Source organism: Lepidochelys olivacea (genome assembly GCF_965140295.1).
Source record: "Lepidochelys olivacea isolate rLepOli2 genome assembly, chromosome: 24".
Lineage (NCBI taxonomy): Eukaryota > Metazoa > Chordata > Testudines > Cheloniidae > Lepidochelys > Lepidochelys olivacea.
The window spans coordinates 3,174,898-3,193,415 of NC_140434.1; the positions used below are offsets into that span (position 1 = coordinate 3,174,898).

Genomic DNA, 18,518 nt, shown 5'->3' on the forward strand with positions numbered 1-18,518 from the left:
GTAAAGTGACAACTTACTTTAAGTCCAAAATTCAGGTTTTATTTTCAGAGGCAGATTTTACAGAACAAGGAAAGAGTTTCCCATGCAACTTTTGTTTCAGTACAACTTGACACAAGCCATCTCGTGGTGCTACAAACCCAGAAGCACCAGTCCTGGGACAGTGTACGAGAACGAGGAAGTGAAACGAACCAAGCTAGTTTTAAAGCACAACACTGAGTGAAATGCAAAGTAAATCTATTTGTAAATGCTTCAGTATTATTAATCTGGGATTCTAAAGTCACTGGTAGCATGCAAGGATGTTTAAAAGGCATAGTTTGTATATCAGCAGGGTCCTTTAAAAACTGAACCAGACGCAGCAGCACTGACAAATATACTGTAGTGATCAATCCTGCACTGGATTAGGGATTTGGCCAGATGCAGGGCCTCGGTCTCTATTATCCTCTACCTCGCATGATCAGTGCAAAGTGCTACCACATTCTGAGGTGGCAACATTTCACGCTCACGGTGAACTAGTGTAAATGATGTCACAAGGTGCAAGGCAACAGAGAGTCAGGGCCCTGACCTACACCAATGAGTCTTTCCCTTTGCCAGTCTCTATGATTTTGTAGTTGTAGCGATGGACGGGGAGACATGCCCATTTTCTCCTGTGAAAGGTGACAATGCCTGCAGAACAAATTGCACCATTGCTACGTTTATATTTCGCTCCTTATAACAGCTGTTAGCTGTGATTTGGATCAATCTGACACAGCTGGCAGCTGACACTAGGTTTTGGAGCGTATTAATAGCCATGGCCTGTCCCCAAAAGGCACACACTGGCAGGAACAACATGACATCTCTCCCAGCAGCTGGGACCTTACCGTTTCTGTTGCACATCAAAGAGGGTGATCGAGTCTGCATCCCTCAGTAACAGGTTCCCAGTGCCAGCGTAGAAAATCTCATCACAGTTCGGGACCTGCACTTTCTTGGTAATCTCATTCTTCAGGTTCTTGATTAGGATCTGTCGTGCAGGGAGGGGGGAAAATCAAGAGAGAGAGTTAGATAGGAAGAACCAAAAGATTTCCCTGCCAGAATGAAAATCAAGTCTAAACACCAAATTTCTCTCTTCACTATATTAAAAGAGAATATTTGGGGAAGAGTTGTCTAGCACTTGCAGAAGAAGTCTGGAAGAGGGCCAGAGGAGATTTCTCTTCCCCTAGTAGAAGCCAGGAGGGTCTGGAGTGGGAGCAGGGGGGAAAAAATGGAGATCCTTCTTCGTTACAACAGCAAAGTGGTTTGTTTGTTGAATGGGGAAAGGAAGTGTTCAAATGTATCGACACTTAGTATCTAGAGGCCCAATGAAAAACGGAGCCTACAAACCATGAACAATGGTCCATATGCTGGTAGGGATCCTACCCAACCTCCACTTTGACAGGGTGGAGAGGAGCTGTTTTTTCTGTTCTCATGGTGCCGTACCAGGGGAAGGGAGAAAACATCACACCCTCCATATCTCTTTGGCAAGTGAAGTTCAACCTTCTGGTAAGATTTCCAAGCACTGTCCGTGAGAGGGTGTATGGGTAGAGAAGATACAGTGGAGAAAAAGTAGAGAGCTCAGTGTAGGGAAAGAAACAGAAATAAAGGGTTGGAGGAAGAGAGGAAGTAGTAGACAGTGAAGAGGTCAATCCAAGGAAAGAAATCAGAGAATGAAGCCAGGAAGGAAGGAAGAACAACACTAAGAGATGTAGCAAGCTTTCAATGTCTACTCACCAAAAGTAGCTTGATAATACAACTAAACAAAACAGAAACTAAATAGTATACAACTATTTTATTTAAATTGCAAGAGGTGTGCATGACAGTGTAAGTATTTTTCACCGTGGCTAGCTGGTGTTGGTGAACATAAAAAAAAAAGAAAGGACAAAAACTATTTTCATTAATTTAAATTTCATTTCTATATTAAGCTTCCTTTTTTACCAAACTGCAGAGCCAGATCTTCCTGACAGCACCCCCCCAATACATTTGAACTGACAACAATTTGATTAGCCGTTTCTGTCTCTCCCACTCCATGCACACACACTTTCAAATGACAAAACACAGTTAAACAGACCCTGATGAGCGTGGCCCTTACCGAATGCATGCGATCCAGGACTGCAAAGCGGTTGCGAGCTACCCACACAGCTGTCAGCCCAGAGGAACGCTTCCCTTCCGGGGCTGGGAAGAGCAAAACACAGGCAGCGAATAAAACCTCTGGCAGGCTCGTACGGCAACACATTAGTCAGTCTTGTTTGATTCCATCTTGGCTGAGTTGAATCAGCTGCTTCCTACTAACTCAAATTTAACCTGAGGCTATTCACAAGATTCATTTCCTCCCCCACCACCCTTTCAGATCTCAGCATGGCCAGCGCCAGCCCTTCTCTCTAGCCAAGGGCCAAGATAAGTGGGTGCCTTCACAGCCAACACCACTGCCTGGCGGAGAAGCGGGCCATCCTGGGTGACAGCACATTCGATCAAACTAACGAGCAGAGCCTCACTGGCCAAACAAACTGAGAGCAGCGAGGGTCCCGGCTTCAACATAAGCCCCCCTGCCGGGGCTACCCGGCATAACAAGCTGGAGGAGAATGAATGCACTTTCCCTAGCGTGCAGCTGCTCCCTCGGTTTTAAAATGCTAATATGAACACAGTGCTGCGCGTATCACACGGGAATGGAGAGAACTGTACCACAGGACCCGTTGCAGATGTAGCGAAGGCTTCCGCAGCAGTAATACGGGTGGTGTGTGCTAAGGGGTGGGGGAATAGATAAGCCCGGGAGAGACCTGCTGCAGTTACAGTAAAACAAAGTGATTGTCCTACTCTTGGGCTCCCAGACTCTTTCCTCGTCACCACCCCACTACTCATGACAGTTGCGCGTTAAGGGAGATGCGCTAAGGATATCGGAGATCCAGACAGTCACAAGAGTCAATGAGACCTTACCAATCATGCTTGTGACAGATCAGTGCCCCAATGAGGGGAAAAGGGGATCAAGTCTCTTGTACTCCACACTGTAAGTTCTTGTAGTTAAAAACACAAGGCTGGAGACCCGGATACTATGTCCAGCTCAGACAGGGTCTTTTCTGTGTGAACGATGGTCATATGGCTTTCCCCGAGTTTACACATCTTTAAAGCCAGATTATTACTGGCCTCTCTAATTGGTTCATGTCCGAGGAACTTCCCTCATTAATGTTCATCATATAGAGATGCTCAGATAGAAGGTGCTTGAAACATTCCTGTTACCCTACATATTTTCTTTATGATAGAAGGTTGTGTAATGATCTCCTCTGTGGCTGTTCATTTTCTTCCTTGGCCCAAAAGTCCAGATTTATTGACTTGGCTTTTCTCTGGATTTTGGGTGCCCAATTAGAGACACCTTTAAAAGGGCTTCGTTTTCAGAAAGCACTGAGTATTTGCCCTCTGAAAAATTAAGCTCTTTAAAGGGGTCTCAACGTCACATGCCCAAACCCACTAGTCAATTTTGAAACTTTCAACCGAAATATGTGAAGTACAATCTGTACTGTTCAATATAGTTAACATATATTAAGGGACTAAAAAAGACCCCTCTTTGCTTCCCATCTCTGAGATATACCAGCTGACTTTCGTGCCAGAGACAGTTCTCTCCATTAGACCTGCATAAACCAGTAAAGTTACTAATGAGTGAGCTGGATTCTAGTCTGCCTCATACATCACCCCCAACATTGCCAGCTAAGTACTCATCCTAGAATCTTTACTGCCATGACGACAGAGGCAGGAAGAATCCAGCTGGAGTTTCAGATCCCAAGTGGAAGAAAAAAAATGAATTATGTTTTGACTTGTAAATTGAGCAAATCTGATCTGGAATTTGCAGAGCGAGAATATGAATACTGGGCCCCAGCAGTGTCACTTTTACAGCCGCTTTTCAGACTATAAACCCACTTTGAATACAACGTATCTGGGTGAAATCCATCTCCACTGACAAGGCAGGGAAGCTGCCTGCTGTGTCGAAAGAGAAAATGGAAATGTCCTAATAATTGAATTATAAAATATATATTTGCAGCTGTAAAGTTTGGGATGAACATGAATTTTTCAAGTCAATGTACCACGTGATATAGTAAGCAGGAAGGCCTGCCAAATGACGCACACTACACGAGCTACAGGAAACGTAGGGAGAGAGTGCAACAAAGACTTGGAGAACAGAAGCTTTTTTACAATGGGATAGAGAAGGTGGGAGCAGGACTGAAGAAAGGGAGACTAACAAAAAAATGCAACACATTAAACGCCTACCATCAGGGTTCTGGGAGTCTGCGTCCTTTGGGATGCTGTACAGGTCATAGGTGCTGTTCTCCAGGTTACTGGCTCTCTATAGAGGGAAAAAGATATATATACACACACACACACACATATATATATATACACACACACACACACGGCGCGCATGCACTGTCTACTCATTCTTCCCTCTACAGAGAGAATTTAGTTGCAAAGAATAGTGGGAAGAAGTCATCTCCCTTGAATGTTGTCCAGGATACCAAGGTGATGGGCACCCTTTTGTGTTTATGGGAGACAGTGAGATCCTTAGCTGGAAAACTCCACACAAACCAGTCTCCAGTCTCCTGCCCAGGTTCCCAGTGATGGGACTGTTCTGTAAGATGGAGGCTAACTAGTGTTAGTTCTAACAAACCCTGAAGACATCATTCACACCCCCGCCGGTCCAGCTTCCCTTTCGGGGCTGGCTTACCGTGCAGAGCAGGACAGCATTCTCAGCTGGGTTGTACGACATGTTGAACACTGGGAACTTGGAACCACTGAAGAAGAGACACAAAGATAAGAGAAAGCGAACAATGGTTCACGCCCCTGTGGGATGGTGCTTGGTTTGTTGCTGATGTCCCAGACTGCATCTTCCTGGGATAGCACAGATGCCTGAAGGGCCCAAGACAAGTCAATTCCTGCCTGTTTCCCAGCCCCACAACACTCATGGCACAGTTCTCAGTCATTGGCCTCTGCTGACAGAGACAATTAGCATTAATGGTGACAGTGATTTACATGAAGGACACCTCACCCCACAAGGAACTGGACTGAGATCCATCACTCTCGTCACAGAGGTCACCGAACGGCCATTACCAATTTCGGAACAGCCTAGAAGTTCGAGGCTCTATAGTCTGTTATCTACTCCCCAAGCCCAGTATCAAAGGTTACGTTTGCATTTGACTGAACAATCAATTTGAAATCAACCTGAGAGGAAGGAGGAAGACAGCGCAGCGCAGCTTGCGTATCTGCAATGGATTAACCGGGAGCTCAGGGCAGCGGCGTTTATCTGAGCGCCAGAACTGCCCCGGCACCCAGGCCCCCTCACCTTCTCAGCTGCATGACAGCAACGTCTTTGGAGCTGTTGAAGTCGAGTTGGCGCAGGAAACGGTCCTTCACGTAATACAGCATGTTCCCATGCACCGCATAGGCAGGCCGCTCACGCTCCAGCTTGAACACGATCATGCCGCCATCGTGGCCTGGGAAAGGAAAGACAGGAATCACTGCTGGCCACCACAATTCAATCCAGATGGGGCAGGGACTAGCTGTGCCTATTTGAAGAGATGGTTGGCCCCATCTTCCTTCCTTTACATTAACCAGTCAAGCCAGGCTCCTGGCCTCCTCCCTGGGGACTATTCAGCACAGGGCACGTCTCCATAATAGGATCCCAGACACAGGGGTTTAGGTGACTCCATCTCCTGTGGCTATAAGGGTCGGGGCATGGTAAGACTGGTGGATTTTATTTGTATTACAGTAGTCCCCAGAGGGCTCAGTAAGGGATCAGGGCCCCATTGTTCTAAGGGCTAATCACATTCACAGAGTACGAGACAAGCTCCACACCAAGGAGCTTATAACCTTCGGTTCTGCCTAGAATCATATCCCCAGTTACATCCATTCAGAATGTCAGTGCAAAGCTCATTTCCCCATCCCCTTGCTTTGACCACATCACCCCTCTCTCCACAGCCCTCTGCTGGCTCCCCCTTCTCTACTGGGAACATAAGCTACATGACTTTGCTTTTGAGGCCCTTCATGGCTTATCCCCAATCCGACTATCATCCCTCATATGCTATTGAAATGTTGACTCCTGCCTCCGATCAGCTCATGCTGCCCACCTCCATCACCCACTTGTTAAGTTTTCAAACAAGAACCTTTGTGCTCTCTCACGTGCCTGCCCTTGTCCTTGAGAGGAGCTTGCTGTAAACACATGCAAAACTCCCTCATGACACACCTTCACATCCCTCCTTAAAACTCTCCTTTACCTGACACCTATAAAAAACGTTGGTTAGTCCGCTGGTTTTTGAGACCACTGCCTGGCAAGCCAACCAATATTATTTCCATGTACTCCACCATCTGTCTGTACCCACTTGTCGTCTCCTGTCGTCTCTCTTACACTGTAAGCTCTCTGGGGCAGGGACTATCTTTGCTCTGTGCACACCACCTAGCACCCTGGGGTCCTGCTCCATGACTGGGACACCTAGACACTATGGCCGTGGTTCTCAACCTATTTACCATTGTGGGCCGCATAGGCAGCTCTCTCCGTGTTGTGTGAGCTGGATCCACACACTATTTATACTACCTATATGGCCCTGAGAATGTCACATGGGCTGCAGCTGTGTGCTGATTGGGCCACAGGTTGAGAACCACTGCACTATGGGAATATCAATCAGAAGCATTTTAGCTCCTCCTGTACTTTTTCTCTAGGGTAAACCAGACCATATAAAAGAGCATCTAACCCACGAACAGGGCTCTGATATGGGCCAACGGACCCCATAACCCCTTCCCCTCATCACAACCTGCCAGAACCTGGAAGGATTACTTTTACCTGCAGCAAAGAGATTGAGGTTGGGGTGAGCAGCCAACACCCAAAAGCGATCGTGATCTCGGCGGAAGGTCTGGACGCCCGTGCTGGGTAGGGGAACAAGAAGCAAAATGAAGCAGAAGCCTTGCAGTAAATACCAGTTTGCAAAAGAAGACTTGGAGCCTAAAGGTCCAGAATGTACGTGGCACTCCCTGGGGGAGCGTGACCCTAGGCAGCCCTGTATTCACACCCTACACACTACAGCAGGAATATCTGTTCAGACTATGCCTGGTGAGGTGGTATCTGAACCCTAATAACATGCTGGTCATTAGTATCATTGCAAAATGCATGTGTTAACAGTACATGTGAAGTTATGAATTCCCTCTGGATGATATTACTAGAATATGTTTAAGACCAAGAGGCTAGCCTAGGGAAAAGTGGTAAACCAGTCTGTCCTGGACAAAGGAATATGGGTTTACCTCACTTTACATATTAGCATTAAACAAAACCATGGAGCTAAACCAGCTGTGCTTATCCTGATCCTGAACTTGAGAGACAAAGAATTAACATTGCTCCTGAATCCCAGACAGACACAGGGGACAATCCCCAGGATGCCTTCCTGACTTGCAAGACAAAGACATCTCTTGGGGGTAAAGTAACAGAAAAAAAACCTCCATCTTTAGCCTCCACCCTAAGAGACAAACAAACTAAGTGATTGGATCTCTGTGATGGGTCCTGGTCAGGTCGGCCAGTAAAAAGCTGAAAAGACAACTGGAGGTGAGAGAAACCATCTTGTACAAAGACTGTATCTTGCTATGCTAAAGTTTTAGTCTTTTCGATTAATGTTTTCACTTTTACTTGCTTGTAAGTATCTCTGCCTTTATCCCTTTCACTTGGCATCACTTAATCAGTGTTCTTCTGTTAATGAACTTGTTTTATTTTCACTATAAGCCAACTCAGTGCAGTGTTTGAAGGGAAAGGTGTATTTCATCCAGTTCAAGTAATAAGCTGTAACGTACTCACTCTTTAACAGAGCAGCAAACTTAAAATCTTCTGTAATTATTAGTGATAGGTGCAGTGAATTGCAGAGAAACATCTCTGAAGAGCTCGGAGGCTGGAATTCACTGATTGTTACCTGCTAGGCAAGGTTTGGGCTGGGAGAGCCTTGAGTTTGCTGGTGAGGAAGACAGACTAGTGTGGCAGGGACCTGACACAGTCTAATCTCTAGCAAAGCTCCCTGTCTGCCTCAGCAAGAGGGAACAATGGCGCTCAGCTCTGGGTGCCCCCAGCAGTGTTACAGGGAGGCAGTAGTGTCCAGTAGTTAGAACAGGGGACTGAGTGCTGGGACTTCTGAGTTCTCCGCCTTGCTCAGGAAGGAAGGATGCTCTAGGAATTACTCTGGGGAGTGGGGAAATCAGGACGCACAGGTACCATTCTCACCTCTACCACTGACTCAGACACAGCAGACATGGGGCCTGATTCTCATTTACACTAAAGCCTCTTTAGACTGTCAGAGCGGAGTCAAGGTTTCAGGGTAAACGAGCAGAGTCAAGGACTGACTTTTGTCCAAGTGATCATCAAGATTCACTGACCACAGATGTAGCACCCCAATAAGTCCACTCCAGTTTTAGAGGTATTTCTGCTTCCAACAACATTCCCTATTTTAAACACAGGGAATATTGCTTCATTGGTAACAGCTCTAAAACCAGAATTAACTTTTTAAGTGTGCCCATTGTACATATAAACCACTGCTTTGGCCTACTCAGTAGCTCTCTCAAGAGAGCGACACTCATCCAAATATAAAACCAATAAATACATTGCATACATTCAAATCATTTCCATCAGAGAGGTCACTAAACAAGCTGGCTCCTCTCATGACTGTTTCCAATCATTTACAGACCTAGTTTTCCTCCTTATACTTAACAGCTGTCTCACAGGGAAAAGGTGGGTTCATGCGTGTTTGAAACTATTTTTGCAAACACAGCAACTGACGTTTAAAGACTGCATTTGGTTTGGGGGTTTTTTTGGGTTTTCCTATAAAATGAGGACATTTAACAGGAATAACAGGCCCGTGAGAAGCCTAGCCAGTGGCAGAGCACTCACCGTTTAGACATATCCCAGACACGGATGCTCTTATCTTCTGAATTGCTGAGGATCAGCTCCTGCCGTGGGTGAAAGACAGCACAGGAGACATTGTTGTAGTGTCCACGGCAGGTGTCAACCTCCCAGGCCTTTGATTCTAACCAGAGTGGAAGAAAATGAGACAGGGTCACATTTAAAAGCTCTTGCTGTTCCTGAGCTATGAGTAGTGATATCAAATGTTCCATATCCTTCTCTGACTTACGCCTTTTCTCCAGCCCAATCTCTCTACTGTAGCTTCTGACCTGTACTGCAACTGAAGCAGCACAACTAACTGATACATAGACTAAAACACCCAAAAGTTGCTAAACTTTAGTTACATCTGAATCTCTCGGATAAGAAAGATCAGCTGAGGCAACTCTGATGACAGTCCCCAGATTTGAGCATGCAGGCGCTTCGTTCTTGAAGAAGGACCTTTGGCTACGGAATGAAATTCCTTCGTTGGTCGCTCAGCCTGAGTTTGACAGACCTCAGGGCACAAAGCTAGGCTCATCTCTTTACTCTAGCCTTTGCTTGAGGGTAGATGAGCTACAAGGGAAGCCTTATAAGGGTTGGCTGGAGAGTTGGGCTTTCCCCAGGTTGTTCCTCCAGTGCAATCTTTGGGCCTGGGGGCAGAGGATTTATACTTCCATGTTGCCTGTTTCAAGCACTTTCCAAGTGTACACATTCACACACAGGTTCACGTCACAGGCACGTTTATAAATAAACTTGGCTCCCACCACACTCTCCCCAGCCTGTTCCCTCTCTTCTCTCCCAAAGAGGTTCCTTTGGGGGCTGCTTCTTACCATTCATCCTCCAGATCTTCACCTGCCGATCATCAGCACCAGACACGATGAGAGGCATTGTGGGGTGGAAGGCAGCCCAGTTCACCCCACGATCGTGTCCCTGTGGGATGGGAGAAAGGGGTCTCACACCAAGCCTGGGGCTCCATGGGGTCAGCACACAGAGATGGAGCAGCCAGAAAAATTGCTCCAGCAAATAAGATACAACCTGCAGACTTCAGAATGACTCGTGAGGGTCTGCAGCTAGCTCCTGTTGTTTTCATTCTGGTGGACTGAACTTCATGGATGTGCCATGATGCTCATACTAGATGCTCACAGACCAAGGCTGCCCCTGTACTAGTAAACTCTGCAGATAGACTTCCCCACTCATGCCGGTAATGGTGGAAGCGGAAGATAGGACTCAGGTGGCTTTACAAGTGTGTTACCTACCCTTGAGGGGTAGTGAGATGACAAAGAGGAAGTGACGCACAAGCTCCAAGCACACCACCCCTCCTCTTATCGCTTCCCCCAGTGGGGCTGCAACTGTGATCAATTACGGCAACATCTGCTAGGACAAATGTGGCCCAGTAGCAACAATGGAATCTCATTATCCCATCTTCACACAACTTGACTGGCTTTCCATTCTGTTCCGAATTGCTCTCCTTGGTAAAAACCCACAATGGATCTGATAACATTGCCATTTGTACCGCAGAAGAGTCTGGGTCCCCAGTCACGGATCACCATTGACTCTACCTTTTAGGTTTTAAGCTCTTTAGAATAAGGCATTCCTTATCCCCAAAGGAACATATGAATTCATAGAGCCATATCAAGTCTCCTAGCTTCCTTCTCCCTTTGTTTCTCAAACCTGTTTTAGGATAATTTGTACAACAGGGGCTATCTTAAATAGAGCTGAATGAGCTATGCCACACACACAGTACCTCAAGAACATGTTTCACCACCGCATCTGTCGTCCCGAACAAATCCACTCCAGTAATTCCCCTGACATCCGACTCCACAGCTCCAGGAGACAGATTCTTCTTCCTTAGGCCTTCAAGAGGGAAGGAGAAGCAGGAGTGGAGGAAGCAAACACAAGGTTACCAGACAGTGTACTAACTCAGAGACATGTAAGTCAGTGCCCTCCTGTGCTGTTCACAGGTGGAGAGAAGAAGGAATTTTGAAAAAGAGGAGAAGTGAGAGAAATATCAAGGATTCCCTTCCTCTTTCCCCAAAAGCACAAGCTCAGACAAGATGCACAAAGATCAAACTTGGCAATAAAATGCTCCCAACAAGCAGCCATTTCTCAGCTCCCTGGGATTGATAAGCAAAGCTGCTGCACTGGAGGGACACTGTCACGCAGATTCCTTTCTCTCAATATTTAATTCCCAGTTTCAGCTTGCACCTTTAGGGGGCTTTCATCTATGCCAGTTTGATAGGTGCTCTCGCTGTCAGCTTTTGCTTGTTGACTTGGGCCATTTGTGTGGACATCTGAGTCAGTTGCAACTGATATACGGCCTCTTGAGTAGTCTTTAAGGTGACCAGGGATCTGCAAATTCTCCAAGGCACCAGGAATTGGGGAGAAATACAGCTCATCTGGAGGACACAGGTAAAGAGGAATCGCTTGAATTTTTTAGGAAGTGGTGACAACCCACAACTCTAACAAGTCTTCAGTGGTATCTCCAAATGTCAGGCCAGAATTCTTTGGCAACTTCTCCGATTGTTGTTACTGAACTCACTCCAGTAAATTCAGTCCCAACATTCGATCAACCCCACCTTAAAATGGTTACAATGTGATGAGGGAATAGCCCCTAGATTCTAGATAGCTTTAAAATAGTCCACCACGACATGCTAAACCCAGGCTGACAGAACTTTCAACTTGTTGGGGGTTGCAGGTAGGATACTGTCCGGGAAGGGGCTATGCTGTGGAATTTGTTTCTGCCAGAGACCAGGCTGAGACACTTTAAGGTTATGACTCAAAGTGGAACTCTTCTGGTAAGTTTTTGTTGAAGAACCAAACAGACATGGCCCCAGCAGTGTACTCTAGGAAACAGAGTGGAATTTAAACTGATTCCTGCAGGTTGTGAATGGGGTGTATAACTTTCTTCCAGTTCCTTAAGAGAACCAGTGTATTTCTAAATCTCTGCGGTGACAATTATAGGGACTGGCACCTTAGAAACAACCACCAGTATATATAAAACTCACAGCACTTTGTGTTGTGCAGTGGTATAACCTTTCCTTCCAGGGGCACAGTGACCATCACAGGGAACATTACCACTTTCCATTTATACAGTATGCCAAACAAAACGGAACATTAACTGCTCCCTCACCAGAAACTAAAATACCTGCACCAGGGAGAAATTGGATTGTGCATTGCCAGATGAAAGCCTAAGCTTAGGAGAAAAAAGGCTTGAGACTTTTAAACAAAGGAGTTACAAACAAAACTTTATACCAGACTTTTAAACAAAAAATACTTGAATGTGGGACCCAGACTTGAAACTGACTAGGAACAAAGTGAAACTGACTGAGTTGGCAGGGTCATTGGCCAAGGTGGGTGAAGAGCAAGAGAGGATCAGACAACATTGGGTTTGACAAGTCTTTTTTTTTTTTTTTTAAATTCTCACTTTTGACCTTCTCAGGTGTTAGTAACACAGGGGAGATTTAAGACAAGGGGATCTTAACAGTGCCCCTTTGACAAGATCTGTAAGATTTGTCTAACGAGAGTGGCCTGTTAAACAGTGAATCACGAGTAGGTGCGAACATTACACATATTGAATCTCAGATGCACACACAGAGGGTCCAAATGACAACGGGGAGCCAGACCCAGAGAAGGGGGGTGATAGACGCATAATTCAGAGAAACTATGGAAAGTGGAAACAGAGGAAATTTCGAAGAACAGATACTTGAGCCTTCGACAGGCCAGTGGAATGGACTGAAACGACAGGTGAAAAATTTCTGGGTTGACTGCACAAATCCAGAGGGAAGGCAGGACACTTGCAGAATGTACCAGCTTCCTATGCGGCTCTGGGGAGGGGGCGAAGGAGAGAAGAGGGGCTGGGAGCAGCGTGATAGATATTAGACGTTCTGAGGATAGCTGTTACGAAAGAGCGTGGGAAAGGAGCCTGCACTCAGCATGCCCAAGAGCATTCAAATAAAAGAGCAGATATTAAGAGGGGTCACTGACAGTTCAGGAAAGAGATCTAGTGAAAAGGACCGGATCCTGACTACAACCTGACAGCTTGTGGGAGAAGGGGGAAGGAAGAGGAAGTTCCTGCAGCATCAGGAGGTTTCTAGGATCACTTTTCCAGAATGCAATGGCCAGAGCCACACAGAGGCATTGTAGCCAACTGGAAGCTCAAACAATGGACCGTGTTAGCTGCAAGGGCCCAGGGCATCTAGGCTGCGATCTCCTCCACTCTTCCAATCAAGGCTGCACATCAAGGGGCTGCCACCTACCCAAGGGAGAAACCAAGAAAAGGTTCTTGGGTTTTGACCAACCTCTTCATTCTGGTCTCATGAGCCTTCCTCCCCTTATAATCCATCAGCACTCACAGCATTAGCTCTGTGGTTGAAATAGTGCAGTACTGGAGGTGATGGGACAGTGTCTGTCAGCTGTCACTACACACTCACTAGGGGGCCTTGCAGTAATGTAGTCTGCCCCACAGTGCCCCCTTCTGGGACTCTTAGCATCACCTCTGATGTTCCCAGCCCCCAACAACCTGTGTTCCAGATCTCCTCAATAGCAGGATGCTGGATTACCAGCCAAACCCCTCAGGCTGACTCTCCCTGTTTGGAAACTAATCACCCAGCTCTACTGAACAAAGCCCTGAAAGCACAAGAAGATTCCAGGAAAGCAACAGACGTTAGCTCTTGAGATGGGAAAGAGAGTTAAAGGGAAGCTGTTTTATTTTACAGGACAAAAAAAAAAAAAAAAAAAGCATCTTCCCATGCAGGTTAATGAGAAGAATCTTCCATCAGGGTTAATGGTAACAGGGAGGCAGAACAGACAGGAGGTTATTTTGTAATAACGTTAGTGTCACAAGCAAGAGACTTCACTCCACAGTACATGGCAATGGCATTATGTCATGTCACAGCTTTTCATGCATTTTGATACAGCAACTAGAAGCCAGCTCACGCTGGTTACACTGACACTCGCTCTCAGGAGACCAGCAGAACAAGGACCCCTCAATTTTTAACTTGTGAATCTGTGTTGGAGAAAGATGCTAAATTGACAGCCATGGAGACAGAAGGCCTCTATCTACAGAATAAATACATCATGGGTAACAAGAAGCAATGCATCCCCCTCACTGCCCTGGAGTGAGAGAGTTCAGTCTCCTTGGCCCACACATTCCTTGGCCTCTTTGCTGAGACTGCTAAGAAGGGTGAAAACTGTGCGATGATTAGGTCTCTGGACAATTTGCCACTAGGAGAGGGAACAAGACCCACCAATTCATTTCACTTAAATCAAACTACTAACATCCCTAATCCCTAGAGATGCTGAGAATCCATAACTCCCACCAAAGTCAATTGGGGTTGCAGGTACTCAGCACCACTCAGGATTGGTTTTTAGGTCACTTTCAATCCAGGCTGGACCCTTAATTTGCAAGGTGAACGTGCATCTCCACAACTGACAGCAGCCTGAATGCAACCAAGGCTGTTCCCAACAGACCTTTTGTGCTAGAGCTAAGCTACCATGGTCAGAACTCAGATTTGGGGTGACCTTGCAAAAATCCCACCCACCCTGAGTTTGTTCTCCCACTAGCATTTTAGCCAGGTGATGATTTAATGTAGTTGCAACTAAATCAATAATTCAGCATCCATAGCAGAGTCTCTAAAACCCCCTCATCACAGATCAGCTGGAAAAAACTGTACCCTCTCCAAATCCATTTGGCTATAGGAACTCTGCTGAGAGCGTGTGTGGGTTGAATGCAGCAGTGAGGTTACAGGGAGAATGGATGTTAAGCTCCCCATGCTGGCAATAGAGAGGAGGGACAGGTTTTAAATATTCAGAGAGCCTGTCCCCAGCTCCTATTGCTGACACAGCTGGTCAAGTCTGAGCGTGTACTACAAACAGAGCAACCCACCCAGTCAAAACTGCAATGGTGGAAGTGACAGATGGGGTAAAGGGCCACAGCTCAAGTTCTAGAACACCTTACAATGCAGTAACACTGCTACCCTCCCTTCCCTCCGTTCGTCACTTATCTGTATCTCTAGCACTCGCTTCAACTTCTGTACGTAGCGTAGCCTTTCCTAGGGGGCCTTCAAGTGTTTTACCAACAGCCCTTAATTAACCCTCCCAATACACCCTGCAGAACAGATATAACTGTATGTGCAGACCACGGTGAGTCAGCAGTGGAGCCAAGGATAGTAACCAGGAGTCTTGACTTCCAGTTCCCTACTCTTGCCTCTAGGCCACACTCCATCTTTGTGAAAGGGATATCGATGGAGTAGCAGCCACTGTACTTAATGATCTCTTCTTCCATTTGCTGCTTAAGAACAGCTGGGCCAGCAAAAAATCAGCTCTGCTCCTTAGTCAACACAGAAGCCATTTCAGGGCTGTCCGAGAGAGAACAATTCATCTCCGGAACATTGCTGACTCTGGGAACAATGTTTCCCAAGGGATGAAGGTGTCCCATAGAACCCAAAACTGAGCCTGCCGCTTCTCTTTCCTGATGACAAAGGCAAAGCCGACCTGGTGACAGTAGTGTGTTCCTTCCTCAGAAGCAGTACTCCTCTCTCGCACAGCCTAGAGAATCCAAACAGGACGTCCAAGTGAGACTGCGGGGTGTAAATCACCATCAGTGGACACAGCTGTTATGCTCGGATGGCTTTTCTTTGTGGGTGGCTCAGACCCAACAGCTGCCTTTTTTCCTCCCCCGAGCTGAACTGGCTAGTTCTTTCCCCACTTGGCTTTCAACAATTGCAGTTTTGAACTGGGCCTTGTTGCTGGATACCCCCTCGACTTGGGCAGCTCACCAGAAATATCCCAAACGCGCACAGTCTGATCCAAGCTGGCGGACACCACCAGGTCCTCAGAGGGATGGAACTGGGAGCACATCACATAGTGGTTGTGTCCTGTCAGCACGCTGCAAGAAAGAGGACAGAAGACACCATTTCAATCAAGGAGGCAGCAATGCACAATCTGATCTGTACCAACATTTCAAAGCTGAATCTCGTAGGGAAGTTGGGGAGGTTGGTAAGGAGCAAAGCCATGAGAGGAGAATATTGGGGAGTATGGAGAAGGAAGGCAACTCAGCAGGGCAGAGAGGGAGGAATAAATAGGAAACATCACTTTGTAGGGGAGCATACAAGGGATAATATATATTGATATCTATAGCTATCCACATGAATAACTATCAACATCGATACACAGTTACTAAAAAACCAGGGAAATTCCCACACTAAATCTTTTGAAGATAGCTTAGTTTGCCAGATTGCATAGCCCACCAAAGTGAACCAACAAAAGGAAGAAAACGAGCAGAGAAGCCATTTCAAAAACCCTCCAAAACCCTCCTAAAATTCTTCTTGTCAAACTCATCCCTTCCACTGCACACAGTCCACATACCTCTGACACAAAACCAGGTACAATGCAATTTATGAAAGCCACACCAACCCTACATTAATTCTTGGAACACACAAGCAGTAAACACAACCAAAGTTCGAAGTCCTCCTTCAATATGGAGGAGGAGTCTGTTAAGAGAAACTCTTGAGTGGAGTTTTCATGGGATACTGAAGGACTTAACTGTTTATCTCAGATTTTGCATGCGTGGCTCCACACTCTAGCACATTTAACCCTAAAATAACTTTTGTTTACTTGGGAATGCTACTTAAAAATAGCCCAGCTCCTGAAATGAAGCCGATAAAGAGGGAAGAGAGAAACCTAAGCTTTTTAAAAACAGCACTTTAACCACCATTTGCTGCAGATTACCTAGAGCTCTCTCTAAGGAAGGAATGGAGAAAAACTCTATTGCTAGGGTTATTTCATAATTGGAAACTACAGAGGAGGACATAACCCTGCACTGGCAAGAAGAATGAACTAGATGGGACTTCAGAAGTTATTTCTACCTCATTTCTAGAGTCGGTTTAATAAAAAAGAATAATTTTTTTTCTAAAATTGTTGGAAAAAGAATTTTTAAATTTTTCTTTGACATTTTAACAACGTTTTACTGAAAGACACAGAGTTCAGACTATTTTAACCCTCTGTTCATGTCTAAGGTTCAAGAAAACTCATGTTTCCCTAGTTATTATTTCTATAGCACCAGTAGTTTTTACCAAACACAGGTTCTGGACTGCCAGTTCCAAACCCGGATTGTCTGATCATCAGAAGCACTCAGGATCCAGGGGTATTCCTAAAAAAACATTTAATAATTAATATCTGAAACAAGTGTCTCAACCCTCATGTTTCCCTCCAAATGGTTTGCACGCAGCCAGAGATAACCATAGGATTTCTAGTTCATTGGGTCAGATGTCCCAAGCTAGAATTACAGCTCTACTGTAGAATCATTTCCCACATAAGAAAAAAGAGGGTACAGAAAGTGATGGTATGTTTGGTCCTATGTAGTGCACTCGATACAGCACTGATTATTTCTGCAAGTGTCCTGCAGGGCTCCGCCACACCTTGCTTTGCACACATACAGAGCTGCAGCATAGATGGGCAACAGAGGGGATTACCAGGGAAAAGACTGTAACCCATCACTCACAGAGAAGAAAGTTGATGGACTAAACCGCCTTCAAAGGCTGTTTTCCTGAGGGTGTCAAGATGTGTACTAGCATCTTCCTCACCAGAGGACTGATGTGTGCTTGTGCATGTTGCTGCTGCTCTTCCACTGAAAAACTTATTCTAATTGTTCTGGGAAAGTATCACTTCTACTATTTCAGACAGCAAGAGCGAGAAGTTAGCCAGCACAAAGAAGGAGACGCATAGCCCCATCTGTGCTCCAAATGCCAATGGAGGGAGAAAAAAAAGCTTCCAGTGAGCTCTGCAACTGGAGGTACCAACTGTCTCCATGAATGATTTCATATTATAAGATCTTTGGGGAAGAAATCAGGGGTTCCTAGGTTTGTATAGCACCCAGCCCATTTTGTGCACTGTATGTCTGCAGGAAAGAGTCCTACTTAGGGAAGCCACAGAGATTCCTATAAAGCAATGCGATGAGGTGCATATCAGTGAAGTTTCACAGCAGGGAGACTCACATGGTGGAAGAAGGTGGTGCGAATGTAATCCAGGTGCCCGAGCAGCGTGAAGAGACAGCGGCGCAGCTTGTAATTCCAGACCTGAATGAGACAGAAGGCCAGTGAGAGGGAGCTGCCAAACTCTGCCCAGCTCTCTTCTGCCATCTCATTTAGCACATGAGGTTTTTACTCATCCCCAAGCTGGTCTCTCCCATGTACATTACAGTTCTGGGTGAGGCCAGCCATAGATCTCATCAGAAATTGTCAGGCCGCATTTAATTACTCCTACCGCCCTCAGAAAGAGCAAAATCCTGAATTCTACATTTCCCTTTTTCATCTCTATCCACTCACTGTTTCTGCACCCACCACAAAAAACTAAATTAACACAGATTCCTTACACATCTGTGTCAAATTCCCCATCTTCCTTTGCCCACCAACGCTTTTTGGGGGGATGCAAGGTGGAAGGAAGAGTTGATCTACCTTTATTTTGTAGTCATCACCTCCAGAGACAAAGAGTGGCTGCTGTTTGTGGAAATCAATACCTCGGACTGGTCCTGCAGGGGGAAGAGGCAAGTGAAACACAGGGAGACAGCTAATAGCTGTATATGAAGCCAAACTGACAGCCAGAACAGACCGTTCCATTCACA

General features: G+C 46.0%; 1 protein-coding gene across 1 annotated transcript in view; it reads right to left on the reverse strand.

The window, feature by feature from the left end:
• The window catches only part of COPA (COPI coat complex subunit alpha), a 32,683-nt gene that overhangs the window by 12,561 nt on the left and 1,604 nt on the right, over positions 1–18,518 (reverse strand). Inside the window, exons 3-15 of the mRNA XM_084614102.1 lie at positions 18,352–18,425; positions 17,893–17,973; positions 16,972–17,048; positions 15,676–15,785; positions 10,644–10,753; positions 9,730–9,829; positions 8,909–9,044; positions 6,830–6,912; positions 5,336–5,486; positions 4,721–4,787; positions 4,267–4,342; positions 2,102–2,184; positions 858–997 (exon numbers count right to left, since the gene is read on the reverse strand). Of these exons, the coding sequence (XP_084470228.1) occupies positions 858–997; positions 2,102–2,184; positions 4,267–4,342; positions 4,721–4,787; positions 5,336–5,486; positions 6,830–6,912; positions 8,909–9,044; positions 9,730–9,829; positions 10,644–10,753; positions 15,676–15,785; positions 16,972–17,048; positions 17,893–17,973; positions 18,352–18,425 (1,288 nt within the window). The remainder of the gene's footprint in view (positions 1–857; positions 998–2,101; positions 2,185–4,266; positions 4,343–4,720; positions 4,788–5,335; positions 5,487–6,829; positions 6,913–8,908; positions 9,045–9,729; positions 9,830–10,643; positions 10,754–15,675; positions 15,786–16,971; positions 17,049–17,892; positions 17,974–18,351; positions 18,426–18,518) is intronic.